This window comes from Taudactylus pleione, unplaced genomic scaffold (genome assembly GCF_031769625.1).
Source record: "Taudactylus pleione unplaced genomic scaffold, aTauple2 ptg000189l, whole genome shotgun sequence".
Lineage (NCBI taxonomy): Eukaryota > Metazoa > Chordata > Amphibia > Anura > Myobatrachidae > Taudactylus > Taudactylus pleione.
In genome coordinates, this window is record NW_028284591.1 from 2,152,563 (window position 1) to 2,172,617 (window position 20,055).

The window sequence follows — 20,055 nt, forward strand, 5'->3', positions numbered from 1 at the left end:
TAATAGTCATACATTACTAATAGTCATACATTACTAATAGTCATACATCACTAATAGTCCTACATTACTAATAGTCATACATTACTAATAGTCATACAGTACTAATAGTCATACATCACTAATAGTCATACATCACTAATAGTCCTACATCACTAATAGTCATACATTACTAATAGTCATACAGTACTAATAGTCATACAGTACTAATAGTCATGCAGTACTAATAGTCATGCAGTACTAATAGTCATGCAGTACTAATAGTCATGCAGTACTAATAGTCATACAGTACTAATAGTCATGCAGTACTAATAGTCATACAGTACTAATAGTCATGCAGTACTAATAGTCATACAGTACTAATAGTCATGCAGTACTAATAGTCATGCAGTGCTAATAGTCATACAGTGCTAATAGTCATACATTACTAATAGTCATACAGTACTAATAGTCATACAGTACTAATAGTCATACAGTACTAATAGTCATACAGTACTAATAGTCATACATCACTAATAGTCATACATCACTAATAGTCATACAGTACTAATAGTCATACATCACTAATAGTCATACAGTACTAATAGTCATACATTACTAATAGTCATACAGTACTAATAGTCATACAGTACTAATAGTCATGCAGTACTAATAGTCATACATTACTAATAGTCATACAGTACTAATAGTCATACATCACTAATAGTCATACAGTACTAATAGTCATACAGTACTAATAGTCATACAGTACTAATAGTCATACATCACTAATAGTCATACAGTACTAATAGTCATACATTACTAATAGTCATGCAGTACTAATAGTCATGCAGTACTAATAGTCATACATCACTAATAGTCATACAGTACTAATAGTCATACATCACTAATAGTCATACATCACTAATAGTCATACATCACTAATAGTCATACAGTACTAATAGTCATACATTACTAATAGTCATACAGTACTAATAGTCATACAGTACTAATAGTCATACAGTACTAATAGTCATACATCACTAATAGTCATACAGTACTAATAGTCATACAGTACTAATAGTCATACAGTACTAATAGTCATACAGTACTAATAGTCATACATCACTAATAGTCATACAGTACTAATAGTCATACATTACTAATAGTCATACATTACTAATAGTCATACATCACTAATAGTCATACATCACTAATAGTCATACAGTACTAATAGTCATACAGTACTAATAGTCATACAGTACTAATAGTCATACAGTACTAATAGTCATACAGTACTAATAGTCATACAGTACTAATAGTCATACAGTACTAATAGTCATACATCACTAATAGTCATACATTACTAATAGTCATACATTACTAATAGTCATACATCACTAATAGTCATACAGTACTAATAGTCATACAGTACTAATAGTCATACAGTACTAATAGTCATACAGTACTAATAGTCATACAGTACTAATAGTCATACAGTACTAATAGTCATACAGTACTAATAGTCATACAGTACTAATAGTCATACATCACTAATAGTCATACATCACTAATAGTCATACAGTACTAATAGTCATACAGTACTAATAGTCATACAGTACTAATAGTCATACATCACTAATAGTCATACATTACTAATAGTCATACATTACTAATAGTCATACATCACTAATAGTCATACAGTACTAATAGTCATGCAGTACTAATAGTCATGCAGTACTAATAGTCATGCAGTACTAATAGTCATGCAGTACTAATAGTCATACAGTACTAATAGTCATACAGTACTAATAGTCATACATCACTAATAGTCATACAGTACTAATAGTCATACATCACTAATAGTCATACATCACTAATAGTCATACAGTACTAATAGTCATACATCACTAATAGTCATACAGTACTAATAGTCATACAGTACTAATAGTCATACATCACTAATAGTCATACATCACTAATAGTCATACATCACTAATAGTCATACATCACTAATAGTCATACAGTACTAATAGTCATACATCACTAATAGTCATACATCACTAATAGTCATACAGTACTAATAGTCATACAGTACTAATAGTCATACATTACTAATAGTCATACATTACTAATAGTCATACATCACTAATAGTCATACATTACTAATAGTCATACATTACTAATAGTCATACATCACTAATAGTCATACATCACTAATAGTCATACAGTACTAATAGTCATACAGTACTAATAGTCATACAGTACTAATAGTCATACAGTACTAATAGTCATATATTACTAATTTGAGGTCAAGAAAAACTAAAATGATTTCAGAGTATTTTTAGTAGCTCTATTTTTTGAGCTACACTACTTGCACTATACTGTATGTACATTAGTAATATAGTCATAGTGAAAAGCTATTTTAAAATAATCTGATATTTTCTTGATAGAAAATAAATAACAGTTGTTTTAATTCAATCAATGACAAATAAGAACACAAAACGAAACAAACATACAGCATAGGAAACAAACATACAGCATAGGAAACAAACATACAGCATATGAAGTACTATCTAATATAGTGGCATATTCTTGGGGGTGCTTTCTCTTTGCTTGTCGCTTGTCCTCCTCTTCTGGGGCCTCTCTTGTCACTGTCCAACAGTAGTGATCACCTTCCCTGATATCTTTGTCCCATTGCTGAGATGTCTTGGTGGAATCGCTCACTATGCTTGTCACTCAGTGCACCACAGTTATCTTGTGGGGGTAATCCCGTGATTCGCATATATTTGAATAGGGGAGGGGACAAATAACTGATTCATTTAATTGGGTCATTAGGCCCCGCCCCCTCTGCGCTGAACGCAGATTGCTGGTAAGATTCTCTCCATTCTGCCCACGTCACTAGGAATACCCCTACGTCGTCATAAATGGGCTATAGCTCGGAACTCAGAGCTAACTGAGAGTTTTAAATGTCATATTCATTCTTTGCATGCTGACATCAATTAGAAGTAACTATTTTCACATCGGAAACATTTTCATTGTTGTGCAGTGTAATACTGGTATTTCTAGGTAGTTACTGGTGATGTGGAATGGTTGTTTTAAGGCGATCTACATGTGGGGGGAGATGCATCATGTCTTCTGAAATTTGGAGAACAGGACAAGTGAAGAAGTTGCCCATAGTAAGTAATCAACTGCTAACTAGCATTTATAAAGGTCTTTATATAAAATAAGTTGAAGCTAATTGGTTGGTGTGTGGAACTGCTCCACTTGTCGTCTACTTTATTCTGTAGAGGATACATCTAACCCATAATGCCAGGTGGAGACAGGAAACTTAAATCAGCAGAACCCTTAAAACCGTTTATCTAAATGGATCCTCTTTCCTCTCCAGGGTGTAGAGAAGGTTTTTGCGCTGCACAAGCTCTTATGGTTATCCACCAGCTTAGAGTTGGTGTGTGTAGACCAAAGTTTTTTTGTTTTGTTTTGTTTTCGCATCGTGCCCATTGCTGGGAGCAGAGCCAGGACACTCATTCACCAGGTTCCGGGGCAGCTGCTGTCAACCAAGGAGGCTTCAGAGATCACCAAAGGAAGACAGCGGCAACAATGACCGTTGAACTCTCTGGGTCCAGCAGCTGGACCATTGAGCCATAATAATTAGAGGACAATCTTAGTATGTACACAGTAAAGCTGGCCACACATCTAAAGATTATCTGTCCAACCAGCCAACTAGTTGATTGGTTGGAATGAAAATCTGGTAAGGTATGAAAGCAAATGACAATCAGCAATTTGCTCCCAAATGCCGGAAAATGGACAAAAACTGTTGTTTGAACAAATTGTTTAGATCAAACATTTAACAAACTTCTCTGACGACCATTTTCACCTGTTTTCTGGCATTTAGGAGCAAATTGCTGATCATCAGTTACTCCCATACGTTACCAGATTTTCGTTCCAACCAATCAACTAGTTGGCTGGTTGGACAGATAATTTTTACATGTGTGGCCATCGTAAAGCTGCATACACACACAACGAAAATCGTTTACTAAAATCGTTCATTTACTAAATGTAATGAACTATTTTTTTGAACTACAAACTATTTTTGCATTTTCCCTTACTGAAATTCGTTGAGTTGGTCAGTCTGACTGAACTACAAACGTGAACGATAATCGTTCATCGTTTTAACTCAGAACGTGAAAGATTTTTTTCAACGATTGAACGATATCGTTATCGATAATCGTTCAAAGATTCGGTGTGTGTATGCACCTTAGGTCTTTAGTTTTACCCTTCTACACCGTACAAATATACCTTAATTGAGTCAGAATAACAACATGTAGAATGTTTTCCACCTGTGGTGTTACATGCATGTTACTATACCAGTGGTGTTCATTTGTGTATGGAAACCTGAACTATGGGCCTGATTCAGACCCGCTGGCAAGCGGGTCGATTTTTAGGCAGTGCGCACACACGGTGTGTGCACTGCGTGAGCCCCTGAGCGAGCGAGAAATCACTCGCTCCGGCGCTCGCTTCCAAAAGGGGCGGCTGTCGATGTTGATCGACAGCTCGCCCCATTTGGTAGGCGGGTCGGGGGTGGGGGGGGGTGGCTTGCCAAACTGAGACGTTCCCGAAGGAACGCCTGCCGTTTGGGGACGGCCTCACTGACATCACGAGTGATGTCAGTGGTGAGCTTCTGGCTCGATTAGAACCAGAAGCTCAATGGGGCTTGCGGCCACGAGACCCTACCACAAGAGTCTCGTCGCAAGCCCGATGGTCGCGATGGTCACCCACAGCTATGCGAGCGGCCAGGAGGCTGTCTTTCAAAAAAAAAAGTGACGCCCTGATTCAGAGCGAGCGCTCTCAAAGAGCGTCCGGCTCTGAATCAGGCCCTATGTGGATAAAACTGCGGGATTTTATATGTAGAAGTACTACTACACCTCTTACCTAGTAGTGAATATGCAGTGTTGGCACAGAAGTTGGGTACGTTACAGGTATATTTACATTCTACAGTGACTAGGAAACCGGAAAGTCACATTTACCCTTTTATTAACACCAAGCTGTACAGATGTGTCCCCCTACACCTAGCCTCAATACGCCGTGCAGCGCGACATGCCAGGCACGATTGAGCCGCCAGGTCCCGCGTGACTCTGCTTTTTTTTTCTCGAAAATGCGTCTTAGGCCCGTATTCGATTAGAAGCGAAAAGCCGAGATCCACGAAAAAGTATCGCCGATTGCGACTTTTCGCCAGTCGGAAACTTATCTCCGTATTCAATTCCAAATAGTTTCCGCGTACGCAAAAACACAATGCAGTGTAATAGGCGCAAAAGATTCACCTCTGAATAGCTGGGGAAAAAAAGCTATTTTTTTTCATTTTGTGGTTCTAATATGGGGAAAGCACTCGGAACCCTGGGAACAGTCCCTCAAAGGATAACTTTAAAAAAATTACTTTGAAAATGCTGGCGAAAAAGTACAAAGTTGGGGTACATACATAAAAAGTAGCGAAATAGACTTTTTGGGGGTCTGCAAGTATGGGTCAGGTGTTTTTTTGATTGCAGGTGCTCGCTAAAGGTGCGTTTTTTCAAACCTCACTTTAGCGACTTTAAACTATGCTTGCACCCATTTTCAAGCACCCCAAATTTGACAGGAGTACTTATTTTCACCTAAAAAATACTGGTTAATGCTGTTCTTCACCACTTGTGCAAAGACGCTAATTAGAAGCAATTGACACTACTTAAGTACCCCAAATAGCTTCATTAGGGCTATTCGGGCACATCTATATTGATCCCCAATGTTTGTGCATCTTTTGGGGGATGTCAGGCTGATTTCCCCAAATCTGACAGCACTTTTTTGTCACTTTTTGACATTCGCCGGTACGTGTTTCTGCGTCTTTCGGAATTAAATACGGCGAATAGCGGGGGCGCGCACGAAAAGTTTTCACGGCCAAAGCATGCGATGTAGGCGACAAGTGCGGCAGACGAAACTTTATCGCGAGTTCGAAACTAATTGAATATGGGCCGTAGTCGCAAACAGGACAAACCTCATGGATTAGTTTGATATGCGATACCTGTATTATCTGTGTGTGACAGAATCTGTATACAGAGCACAAGGGACCTTGGTGTGGAAAAAGCAGCGGCCGCTTCATTGTAGCACCACTTATACAATCTCAGTCGCACACAGATATCCGTGTCACACATCAAAGTCGCACAGTGCAGTCTCATGAAGTGGTTTGTCGTATCTATTTGTGACTAAGGGCCATATTCAATTTGAAGGTTTTACCGGCAAAAATGTATCGCGCGCGTCCCCGCGTATCCCCGTATTCAATTGCAAATGTTCTAAGACGGAACCCGGCGAATTGGAAATTGGCAAAAAAGTTCTGGCAGTTTTGGGGAAATCAGCCTGACACCCCCTATTCTCTGACATGGGGGTTCACTATAGGTACCCCCAAATAGCCCTGCTAAAGGTATTTGGGGTTTTTAAATGGTCTCAATAGGCGCTATTTTGCGTCTTTGAGCAAGTGGTGAAGAAAAGCATTTTGCTACTTTTTGGGGGAAATTAAGTAGTCTCATCAAATTTGGGGTAAAAGAAAATGGGTGCAAGCAAAGTTCTAAATCACTAAAATAAAGCTTTGAAGTGCACCAAAAAACGCACCTTCAGCAAGCACCTGCAATAAAAAAACAAGCTCCCCCATACTTCCAGACTCCCCCCCAGAGGCTATTTTGCTAGTTTTTGAATTTGTACCCCAATTATTATTTTTTTTTGCCCATTTTTTTCAAAGTGCTCTTTTGGGGTGTCCTTTTGTGGGGGTTTTTTTTTGCATTTTTTGACAGTTTGCCTCAGGGGGGGGGTCTCCAAAGGTTGCAGGGTGGTTTCCGAAAGTTTGCACCCCAAAACCCCAATTCTGCACTTTTTTCCGCCAGATTTCCATAGGCGAAACTTTTTTGCCTATTACATTGCATTGCACCGGCAAAAAGACGCTAAAATTGAATACGGGGATAAATGAAAACTGGCGAAAATTATGTCATCGGCGATACTTTTCCGCAAAAACTGACTTCGCTCCTAATTGAATACGGGTGAAAAAGACGCTCGGTACAAGCTTTTCAGATGGGACCTGACACCGAGTAGAACGGTTTGGCGCAACTGCAGCCGTAGTGTATAAGGACACATTTTATCATTTTAATCAGCTGTATCTGTCCCTCCCTCAGAGCACCATGCACTCTAATTTCCACAAACACACCAATAACCTCCAGCTTCTTCAGAATTCTCTACGCCGATCAGTATGGGTTTTACTTTGGGAGTAGACTGGCAGAAACCCAGATGGACCTGGAGAAAACAGAATCTATATGAAATCCCCGTAGTTGGGATGCCTGCTGTCAATATACCGACAGTGGCATCCCGATGCTCAGGATCCCGACAAGGGTCCGGTAAGCATGGTACCCGTCCCCCTTTCTCCCCCTAACCCTCTTGTCCTGCATCCTAACATTAACCCTCCTCACCCTTACCCTCCCCGTTAGTGCCTAAACCTAACCCGTCTCTTTAATGCCCCCCCCCCCTTCCCCCAGTGGTGCCTAAAACTATCCCACCCCTAGGGGTACCTATTCCTAACCTCCCCCTAACACCTTCCCTCCGCACCCCGGTGACTCCTAACCCCCCGACACCCCCCGCGGCTGAGACCTAGCCAGGCCCGCTATACTTGCGATCGGCATCCCGATTCCAGCGTCGGCATCTCCACTACTGTCGGTATTCCGGCGCCAATCTTCTGGCCGGTTGGTGGTATTCCGGCGCCGAGATTTTGTCAGCCGGGATGGCGGCTGTAGGTATAATAACTGCATCCCGGAGAAAACATATATAACTCTATGCAGCAGTTAGTATGAAACCTAACCAAGCCAACAATTCTTCCACGCAGCTGTGTACATAAGCCAACGTGCCAGTGTAGTACATCTGTCATTACAAATAGCTTCACTCCATATGTTTTTCTAAATATTGTCAGAGGCAGGCACTAAATAAATGAATGTCCATTATACTTCTACACAGTTATTACCTTAATTGATCCATGAGCAATGTGGGACCACCTCTGTTACAGAGTGAGAAGACCTTTCCATACATTGTTACCATTTCTAGTCATTACACCACAACACCATGTATTCCTACCATTGTCCCCCAGGAATAATACAGGAATGTTAATTTAGAGCGTCTGCTGACAATGACCTTGCTGGTAATCCCTGCCTTGAGCGTGTGTAATCTGTGTGCCCCAAAGACATTTTTAGATAGTATATAGAACCAAGGCAAATTTAAGCCCTACAGTAACATTCAAGGATGGTTTCTTTCTCATGTTTTGAAAAAAAAAAAAAATAGAACTTCTGGTTCTGCATTAGAGCTCGTTCCATAGGAATAACCTTCAAGGCTTCTTTTAAATGCCAAGTGAGCCCGTCCTGAGATTTCTCTAAGCAGCTCCTTTGACCTCTGCAGAGGTCCTGAATATAAAATGGCTGCAGTGACTGACCCGAGTGTCCCCTTTCCTAGTGCAGGAAAGATAATAAGGGAGTACAAAGACAAGAGCAGCATATTATAGATAGAGCAGACATAATGGGGAACCACAGCTGTTCTTGGCTAAAATGTATGTGTTTTTAACCTTAGGAAATGGGTGTACAGATAATCCCCCTCCTCTGCCTCTCTCTCTGCAAAGATGAGCGTAGTGCAGCCCTTTAACCGTAGTCCAGGTTATTTTTGCTTATAATGTACTATTAAACGTGACAAGTTATGATGTTCTACTTTTTTGCTAATAAAGGCTTTGCCACCAACAAAATAATATATATGACCATGTGTTTTTTGACGTTGACGTAGATCTGTGCCATCATTACACCATAGTGTTGGCCGTCACGGAGATGTTAGTCTGGCTCGTGAGGAACAGTTACTTTAGTTTCACCTGATTTGTATGGGACAATGATGGATCATGCAGATGAGTCCCTGCACCCTTCTTGAGTGTTTAGCAAATCCTGTAACCTACAGTGGACAGAGACAAATAATAAACCTACTCCCTGACTGTTTAAAACCAATTTTTCCAGTGGTAAAAAAACCTAAGGTTGGGGTTTTGGCCGGGCATATCAATGGTGTGACTTGGATTGATTAAGCGGACAAGGGTGCATGAGTTGAAGAGCATTGCTTTTCAGTTTTTGAATGCCGATTGGTTGGCTGTTGATTATTATTTTTAGAAACAAGCCAACACCTCACTTTTCATTGTACTAATTTAATGTTAACCATTGTCTCAATAGTTTTTGGAAAATGATTCACCCAGTTTTATTTGTAGTCGACCCATTAAGCCAATGATCTTCATTCAACTTTGTACGTTCACTGTTCCTGCTGTGTAGATGCTCCCAGATATATGTGCTGCACAAACTGATGAACGGGGTTTGCAAAAACGTACCAGGTCCTAGAAAAGCTGCTGAGAAATAATTACTGGCCTCAGAAAGACATGAGAACCAGTCAGAATAATGCAAATTGCAAATGTTGCCAAATTGGTCATTACACGTCCCTTATTATATTACATGAATACCTCTTGCTAGAGAGAGCAGCTCCATCCTCACTTGGTGTCCGTCCCCTTGGAAGGGTTTTTATAATTCACACTGTTGGTGCTTTGACATGATGATGGTTTTAGTTTTTGTCTGTGCTGTTTAGCTTTTCCTGCAAATACTGTTATTATTTACTAGTTGGGATACCCAGCATTGCCCAGGTTGACAAATGGACCTTGAAGCACATCTGCAGCCTTCATTTTTTGCAATGCAGACAAACATTGGAGACCATGGCATATGAAAATGTGCTTGGAGGAAATTAGTAACTGTCAGTGCAGGTGCAGTGTGACAGTTGATCCTCCGACTCACTGCTCTTCCTTTGGAGATCTGTCTGCCTCCCACTGGTACATATCAGCCTGTGCCTTCAGATCAGTGCAGTTTTAGGCACTGGAAGACATTCTGAGCGAACTTTCTCAAAACTTGGTGGGCACTATGTAGACCTCCATGGCTCTGATGAACTTCAAACATAGCCAAAAACCTAATCCTGGTCAAACTACACCACCATGAATTTGTGCATAAAGGACAAATAGACAGAGACACACACACACACACACTTTCTTGCTTATTATATAGATATAGCACACACATATTGCACAGCATAGAGAATATATCAGTCCCGGCCCCAGTGGAGCTTACAATATATGGGCCACATTTCTTAACGAGTTTTATCATTCACAACGAGTGATCAAACTCACTGTGTATGATAACGGTTCTCCAGCCAATCAGCTCCCAACTGTCACTTTTCAAACAGATGACAGTTGGGAGCTGATTGGCTGGAGCACCGTTAACGTACGCATTGAGTTGTGAGTGAAGAAGTTCGTTGATAAATGAGGCCCTATATTTCCCCACACGCTAGGGATATATTTTTTTTGTCAGAAGCCAGTTAACCTAACAGTTTGTTTTTGGATTGTGGGAGGAAACCAGAGCAAACACAGGAAGAATATACAAACTCTGCACATTATTGTGCCCCCGTGGCTGTGAGGTCACAAAGCTAACCACAGACGTTCACTGTCCAGATACTTACAAAAATCGGTATGTAATACCGCCTGCCGCATGGCCAGCAGGTCGAATCCCGCAGGCAGCGTCAGGCCGACAGAGGAACAGATCCCGGCAGCCCGACAGCGCTGGAAATCCCGATCATCCCCAGGTAAGTACTAACTAACCTACCCCCCTAACCCTAACCCTCCCTTCTGGGTGCCTAACCCTAACCTGCCCCCCAAGTGCCTAACCCTAAACCCCCCTCTAAGTGTATAAAACCTAACCCCCCCACCTTCCCGCTGCCTAACCCTAAGTCCCCCGGGGGGGAGTGCCTAACTCTAACTCTCCCTCACCTTAGCCTAACCCTAACCTTCCGGGGGGGTGCCTAACCCTAAGTCCCCTGGGGGGGAGTGCCTAACCCTAACCCTCCCTCCCCTTAGCCTAACCCTAACCTCCCGGGGCGGTGCCTAACCCTAAGTCCCCCCCTGGAGCCCTAAACTTAACACTCCCCCCGCGGCTGTCCGCTCACGGCGCCCAACATCCCTTCGATCGGGATGCCGGGCGCTGGTCATCCGGCGTCAGTAAAATGAGCGCCGTCTACATCTAGACGCCTGTCATTTCACCCTCGCTGGGATATGACCGTCGGGAAGCCGGCTGTCGGTATGATGTCAGCCGGCTTCCCGATTGCATCCCAAATGAGCTATTGGACAGATAAAAGTTTTACTGCTTGGTGTTATAAAGCTACCAGTATCTATTATAAGAGCCTTTATGCATGGTTAACATGTCTTACCAAGAGTTTAGAATTGCTTCCTCCTCTATCAAACAAACCTGCTTATATCCACAAAGTATAGCAATCCCAAAACAACTTATCCACACCTTCAAGTACCCATCCTCCAGTTCATAACCACTGTATTACACCTCAGGGGTTTGCCACTTACATTATGTGGTCTTCCTTTCTCTCACCCATTTAGTCCCTCACATGTTTAGCCCCCCCACACCCCCCAACCTCAAACATGACCAACTGTATTCTGTCCAAATCCTACCTTCCCTTGATATTCAGTTCTCCTGATATGTCCTATGTATTCCTCCCTTCTCCTTAACAGTTATCCCAAAGTTAACTGTTCCCTTTATTTTCTCTTTACACTGGCGCCTTTCCCATCATCTTTTAAACATTCTGTTATCATTAAAATCCCTTTATAGACCCTTCGTCCCCTGCAGCCATCACCCAGCCTCACCGATCGCCATCTCCTCCAAACTCATTGGACAACGTGTTCATTTGGAATCTGTCTTTTCTTTAACTCTCTCTACTAGAATGTTTTGCTAAAAGCTCAACACAAAGATCAGTGCTTTATAGTTATTCAGCTTGATGTGCCTTTCACACAGTTGATCGCTCTGCTACAGCACTCCAAATTCTTTTTAGAAGGCTGTGCCCCTCCTTTGAATTCTAGGTTGACACTCTCATGCATTCTGGTCTCAGTATGATCTCTATACCGCTGGCTCTTAAATCTCCCTCTGTGCTCCTAATCGTTCACCGGTACAGGATCATGTTCCTGATCGCCTTGCGGTTGTCTTCTCTTTCCTATCCTCTCTTCCTCAAACTACCTAAATCTATTCATCATCTTAACATGACAATCACTGAGGATAACTTTTCTGTCTCCTCTGTTGCCCAATCCCGCTGCTTAGGGCGGCAGTTTTTTTACTCTACATTGTAATTCTATACTTACATGCGCACTACAATAACTGTGTGCCATCTTCAGCTTAAACACGTTTGCCATTTGTCCCTTCTTCATACATGATACAAGTGAAATATAAGTGCATGCATGCTGTCATTATTTCCTGCTATACTATTTGAACACTCTCCTCTGTGATCTCCATCTCTCTTCATCTCTCCTCACTCATATCTTCCAGGACTTCTCTTGTGCTGCACCTATATTCTGGGACTCTCTTACTCATCCCACCCCTCAGAATCTCCAAGCTTTAAGAGTCCTCTCCTCAGACACATGACCAGATAATGACTTACTTCACCTACCTGAGTAGCCAAAACTTTGCACCACAATTTGGTTTTCAATACACTGTCACTTTACACACGTCCTCTTGAACTGATTTTATATATCTTTTTCGTTTTTAAGTGTTAAAATCATGTAATTGTTATATTGCCCAGTGTCTTTCACGTATAGTGATACTGAATATGTTGTTGCTATGTAATAGTAATAACAATATGAGGACCATCTACCCATTAGCAAGTCCTGTTTCTGTGATGATTCTGGGCCTGCGATCGCGGCTGCGATTACGCACGCAGTCTCACTGCGATGATATGCTAATCCACTGAGATCGCTATGCCGTCACAGCACTACATTAAGACACCCACCTTACCTTACACACATCCATAATACTTAGTAAGACTGCAAAACCATCGGTACAGTCGAGTACCATCGCAGCCACAGGCACACTTGCCCAAGCTCTGACCTTACTCAGGAATTGCTAACCTCATCGCACGCAGTGAGTACACAAGCTGCATATGGCATCGCAGTGGATAATTTATGTACAGCCCTGCAACGGCGTTCAAACGCACTGGCACGCCAAATGGAACTTCCTGTCAATCACACTGCGATGGGTCTGCGTAGGCAATCCCGAACGCAGTGGCTGGTTCACATACGCGCACTGCAATGCATACACTTGCGCAGAACGCCACCATCGGCCAATGGCGTGCGTACTCGCAGTGGCGATCCTCACTGAATCAGGCCCTCTGGGTCATAAGAGATATAAATACTTTTTGATAAGAGTTAAATGTATCCTTTTTGTTTTTTTCGTTATGTAGGGTTATACCAATATCTCCTTGATAAATACGACCGCTATCTCAGAGCTGGGACCCATGTTTTTCAGTCGCATGCTCTTACATATGACCCCTCCTCACGTGCCTCAGAAAACTGAAGTGTATCCATTTTGGATTTATTGTGTCTATAAAAAAAATGGTGCATAGTGCTCTGAACCCATTCAGTACAAGGTTAACCATAAATAACCTCACGTGATTTCTATACATTACGATTCCCCTGCAGTAACATATATACAGTGCCATGCATGGTTTTGTGTAACACCAGAGACCAAATTAATTTCTGAAACAGTGTGCCATTGTTTTGTGGGTAACCGGGCGACCTTTACCATTTGGTGTGTTTGTGCTTACATAGGTTTATTGTTAGGCAGTGTCGGTGCTCTGCACAGACGTTATTTAACAACAACAACAAATAAATAAGAGCGGTTTACTTGGACGTAGCAATCTTACACAACAAATTGCACACATTTACTTCTCATTGTATCAACTGGATTTTAATAGCTTTAAATGATTAGCAATTGAACAGATGCTGTTGATCAATAATGTATATAACATGTCGTATACCTTAAATGTGTAGTGAGCAGTGAAAAGTGTGGGTGCCCGCACTCCTCTCCTTTTCATGTCTTCTCCTCCTCGCTGTCACTGTCCCGATCACATCAGGTGTCATTTGCAGTGATTTGTCTGTCAAACAATTTTCCCCTCCATTAAGTTTTATGCTCTTCAGCCACTGTTGTGCGGGAGTCCTGGGGAATTTTCTACTGAGGCTGCAGGGTTGGGTTTTTTATTTTTAACATGCACCCATTTAAGCCGCTGTTGAGTCTTGTAAAATCATTTACTCATTGAAGAAATGGCTTTAAATGCACTATATCTTCTTTTTTATCACAGGCAAGGCTCTGACTTTCCTGCTCCTGCAACCCCCCAGCCCCAAGCTCCCCCCTCACAGCACTATCCGCAGAACGGCTATTGATCTGATTGGACGAGGCTTTACCGTGTGGGAGCCATATATGGACGTATCTGCCGTACTAATGGGACTCCTGGAGCTCTGCGCAGACGCGGAAAAACAGCTTGCCAAGTATGTGGCGCAAATTCGTGAGAGGCCCTACTTTCATGTCGTCTTAATATTGCCTAACTTTCTAATATCATACAACTAGTTTATCAAATTGGAAATTAGATCTAATGATTGATAACATTTCAAAATCAGTGTGTATGTGTGTGTATATATATATATATATATATATAGTGTGTATGTATGTGTATATATATAAATATATATATAATATAGTTTACTTTTATTTTTTTACGTATAAATGGAAATCAATTGCATGTAATATGGTTTTTAACATATCAATTGATATCCTGGAGAATCCACTGGAATTTTATCAAGAGAGATTGAAGGTCACTGTTCAGGCTTTATAGTGCGCCGTTCTACAGACCTTGTCAGGCGGACTTTGTAGCTCTTGGACTGTTGATATATATCAATTATCGGTGGATAGAGTTTAGAGCTCAAGTCAGACTCTGTCGCTAGATGCGTAAGTTCGCTCCCAGCAAATTCGGCTAAGTGACGGCAAGGCAGGCGATCGCACATCAAGCCATAAGCACGCCCACTATGTTTTGCCGTGCGATCGCCTTGTGTAAGTAGACGCCGACCAGCCTGTCTTAAGACGCTCACTTGCACACGTCATCTCCAGGAAGTGTATGCAACCATCGGTACATCGGGTATCATCGGAAGCGAACGCAGCGCTTGAGGACTATACACTACCGCAAGCACTGCGAGCACTTCAGTGTGAAATACAACCAGGTGACGTGTACTATGACGCAGCCTGTTAATTAAGCACACCTCTAAAACGGCGTTATTTCCGACAGGCACACCTGCGTTCACACCTACACTCCCCTGTGTCTAGTGGCCAGTCCCTGTTACCACCCACAAACGGCTTCTCCTGTCACTCACTCTGGTGGGCAGTCTATGCTTGGCAAGCGAACACTTACCGATCTTTCGCAATGGTTCGCGCACGGGCACTGCTATGCATGCACACAATGCGAGCCATGGGCAGCTACGAGCGAACGCTTCTTAGCGTACGGGTCTGAATCGGGCACTTAGATCACACATTTTGCAGATCATGGATCAATGTTCTCATTAGCGATTCTGAAAGATCTAATTTCTCTGGGGTTTGTTACTGCACTCAGAAGACCGCTCACGGCTCGGCGATGTTTGGCGACATTCGAAAGGGCAGTTGGTGAGGTCCCCTATTTGAATTTTGGACTTTGCTGCATCCCTGCCTAAAAGACATAAGCCACCACTTATAAATCCTTGTGCTCAGTGATGGTAGCTAGGGCAGGAGAGAAGCCCACAAACACTGGCGCAAACTTTCATGTACAACCAGCACACCGCAAAGAGAAAGTTGACGAGACTCTCGCTAGGCACTTCTGGGATTCAGTGAGAGCTGAGAGTATCGGTACAGAGTCATTTACTAGACACACAAAGGGGAATGAAAGCATATTTTCTCTCTCTCAGAGATAAGATTACAGAGCAGCGGCACATCTAAGGCCAGAGGGATCTGCTCTTCCCAGCCCCGGCCAACGCAGCGCCACAGAGAGCCCTGTACTCCCAGCATGGAGCGATCTGTTATATGATCTCTACCAACTCTTATCTTATCTCCCGCGCTCAGCAGTCAGATTATCTACTGCATAGACCTGTCCATCACTGCGCTGACAGAAATGCTTCATATAAAGAAATATATCAGAAGTCCCAAAAGCGAGAGAGAATTATTAATCTTCTTTTGTCTCCAAGTAAGGATTAGGGGGATTCCCATCTATTCACGTTTATTTTATTTTTTTTTGCTTAGAGGACAACGTAATCTTAATGTGGTTTTTGTTCAGAGCAAATTTTCTTTCTGTCCCGTATGTGTTAAATAATAATAATAATCTCGTCATAATATATAAAGCCGGCCTTTCTTTATTGCTGCACTTGTAGGCTTTTCTGTGACGGGGGAAGCCATACGTTGTAATATTTTTCCCCTTTTATAGTTAGCCCATGTTTTATTTGGCCCACTGGCTGACTCCAGAAATGATACAATACAGGGTTCTCCATATGTATGGGCTGATCAATGGATTTCAGGAGATAGCCTGAAGTGCCAAACACAGCCCAGCTCTGCTGCTGCTGATACACAATGCCCTACAGCTGTATTTAGTGCTATAGTTGTGGGTTTTCAGGCATTCTCAAGGGCTGAATTATCCATCTTGATGCTCATCGCTAACATCACAGCATCCTCCGACTTCAATACAGTGCATTAACCGGTTTGTTTTTGAGCCAGTCCCATTGTCCGATTGGAAGTCAGGTTTTCCATGACCCCTGACCCCCCCTGCATAGGCTGGGGGTATTTTCTCTGCTTCTCAAGTAGCAATGTCATCTTGCTGTATAATTACTTATTTATTAACGCTGTGTCGGGATTCCTCTGGTAAAATCTTACCACTTCACTTGTCAATAGCACACAAATTACCTATTGCACTCTCATGTCACCGCTGTTGTGCGACTTTCCTACTATGTAGTAAATATTAGAACAAAAGAAGTAAGGATCTGCCTGTCAGACTCAAGGCCATTGCAATAGAGGAGCTAAGAGGGTATTTCCCTGGCCTCATGAATATCGGGGCCCACAACTATACTTTCTGAAGCTTGGGCAGGTGAGGCTATAAAGGAGTTTGTATGTCAGACTCCTGGGAGGTAGATTTAATAAGGCTTCTAAATCAGACAACTGTTGGCGTTACCCATAGCAACCATTCAGGTTTTGTCTATCATTTTCTAGAATGCAACAGAGAAATGATAGCTAGGCTCTGATTGGATGCTATAGGCATTCTTTCACATAAGCTTTATTAATTTGACCTTATATCAAAATAACACTGGTCAGCCCTGTCCTTTTACAACTGGTGTTGGGACAGTATGACTGATATGAGGCGCAGTGTAATGGCCGTGAGGGAATTCAGTGGTCTACCTGCTCGGGCCTGGCGGGAAATTAGAATGGAATAGAGAAGAGCATTACACATGTGAGAGCAGAGCCGTAACTAGACATTTAGGTGTCCTGTGCGAGAGAGAGCATTGGTGCCCCCCAAACCCCCAAAACAGCCTATATAAAAAAAAAGCACACGAACAAATTTGGGCACTATAGAAATCATATCCAGTCCGTCCTTAATATAGCTATCAAAATGATTTTTATAGTACCCATATATGAGCTTAATTAATTTGGTGAGAACAGCAGCTCCATATTATGTGAGATTTATTTATGTATTATTGTTATTGTGTTAATCTGTCTATGTAGTATAGGATTCTCATTAAATAAATTTAACAAGAAGCCAAGAGAATATATATATATATATATATATATATATATATATATAAAATCATATACATGTTTTCAAGCGGCAGCTAGCGCACACTGTGTGTTTCAATTTAAGCTTTGCCTGGGGTGACAACCCATTGGTACTATACAAGCGCCAAATCCATATCCATAATTGTTGCAGCAAAGCAGAGTTCACTCACCAGGACTTCTCTTTATAGTGTAAAAACACCTACTTTATTCGTCACATCAGTGCAATAATCAGGGAGGTCGACGTTTCGACCACACAAACGCGGTCTTTTTCAAGACACCACCAGTGAACAGGACAAGTCCTGGTGAGTGATCTCTGCTTTCGTTGCAATGATTATGGATATATATATATATTTCCAAGAATGGGCAGCACTCCCTCACTCCTGTATCTCAGCGCCAGGTGCCTTCCTAAGTAACCCGATAGCACAGGTACAAAATATACAGTAGAATAGGCGGCACTCCGGTCAATAAATGGCTCCACACACGGCAGTAATGTTCAACGTTTCGAGGGTACTTTATTCCCTCGTCATCAGGATAAAAAGATCCTGATGACGAGGGAATAAAGTACCCTCGAAACGTTGAACAATACTGCCGTGTGTAGAGCTATTTATTGACCTTAGTGCCGCCTATTCTACTGTGTGTATGTATATATATATTTTGTATTTTCTTTCTGAACACAATCAGGGACAGGTAGCACAACCCGATCAATCACTTACAGTGAGTGACTCACTCGCTAGGAGTGGCATTCCACATAGTGCTTTCCCCTGCCCCTGTCCCATATAGTGCTTCCCCCATCCCACATAATCCTTTCCCCCATTCCACATAGTGCTATCCCCTGCCTCCCATTCCACATAGTGCTATCCCCTGCCTCCCATTCCACATAGTGCTATCCCCTGCCTCCCATTCCACATAGTGCTATCCCCTGCCTCCCATTCCACATAGTGCTTTCTCTGCCCCCATCCCACATAGTGCTATCCCCTGCCTCCCATTCCACATAGTGCTATCCCCTGCCTCCCATTCCACATAGTGCTATCCCCTGCCTCCCATTCCACATAGTGCTATCCCCTGCCTCCCATTCCACATAGTGCTATCCCCTGCCTCCCATTCCACATAGTGCTATCCCCTGCCTCATATTCCACATAGTGCTATCCCCTGCCTCCCATTCCACATAGTGCTTTCTCTGCCCCCATCCCACATAGTGTTTTCACTGCCCCCATCCCACATAGTGCTTTCTCTGCCCCTCATTCCACATAGTGCTTTCCCCATCCCACAGTTAATCCCCCATCCCACATAGTGCTTTCCCTGCCCCCCATTCCACATAGTGCTTATCCCATTCCACATAGTGCTTTCCCTGCTTTCCCCATCCCACATAGTTAATCCCCCATCCCACATAGTGCTTTCCCTGCCCCCATCCCACATGGTGCTTATCCCATTCCACATAGTGCTTATCCCATCTCACATAGTGCTTTCCTTGCCCCCTATTCCACATAGTGCTTATCCCATTCCACATAGTGCTTTCCTTGCCCCCTATTCCACATAGTGCTTATCCCATTCCACATAGTGCTTTCCTTGCCCCCTATTCCACATAGTGCTTATCCCATCCCACATAGTGCTTTCCCTGCCCCCCATTACACAAAGTGTTTCATCCCATCCTACATAGTGCTTCCCCCATCCCACATAGTGCTTCCCCCATCCCACATAGTGCTTCCCCCATCCCGCTGTCAGAGTTCAGCCGGGGATCGGCCGTCCCTTACCATCCCGCCGGCTTCCTCTGTCTTCCCGGGCAGTCGGGCAGCTGGTGCGGCGACGTGGGAGGTGCTGAGCATTCTCACTGATGCTGGTGTCTCGGGCGGCCTGGTGCGCGGGGATCGGAGTTCCTGTCATGGGCGCCGCCATGACACTTCCTTCTCTGACTATCCTTCCTTCCCTGACAGTCTGGCCGGTCAGCTGACGCTGTGGACCAATCAGTGGGCTTCCAGGGGTATATTTCCGGCTCCTGTGTATCAGGTAGTTGCCTGAACAACCATTGTCGCTGCTAGTGTTACTAGTGGTCTCTCGTTCCAGGTTCCCTTGCTTCCAGTGATCTATTCCTGTGTACAGCTATATCATCCATCTCACCAGTGCTTTACCATCTCAGCCTGTGTACAGCTATATCATCCATCTCACCAGTGCTTTACCACCTCAGCCTGTGTGCAGCTATATCATTCATCTCATCAGTGCTTTACCACCTCAGCCTGTGTGCAGCTGTATCATCCATCTCACCAGTGCTTTACCTCTCAGCCTGTGTACAGCTATATCGTCCATCTCATCAGTGCTTTACCATCTCAGCCTGTGTGCAGCTATTTCATTCATCTCATCA

General features: G+C 42.9%; 1 protein-coding gene across 3 annotated transcripts in view; it reads left to right on the forward strand.

The window, feature by feature from the left end:
* Window positions 1-20,055, forward strand: part of WDR7 (WD repeat domain 7) — a 380,928-nt gene that overhangs the window by 238,546 nt on the left and 122,327 nt on the right. For all 3 annotated transcript variants that reach the window (XM_088476453.1, XM_088476451.1, XM_088476452.1), the window contains one exon: window positions 14,224-14,410. In XM_088476453.1, the coding sequence (XP_088332579.1) occupies window positions 14,224-14,410 (187 nt within the window). The remainder of the gene's footprint in view (window positions 1-14,223; window positions 14,411-20,055) is intronic.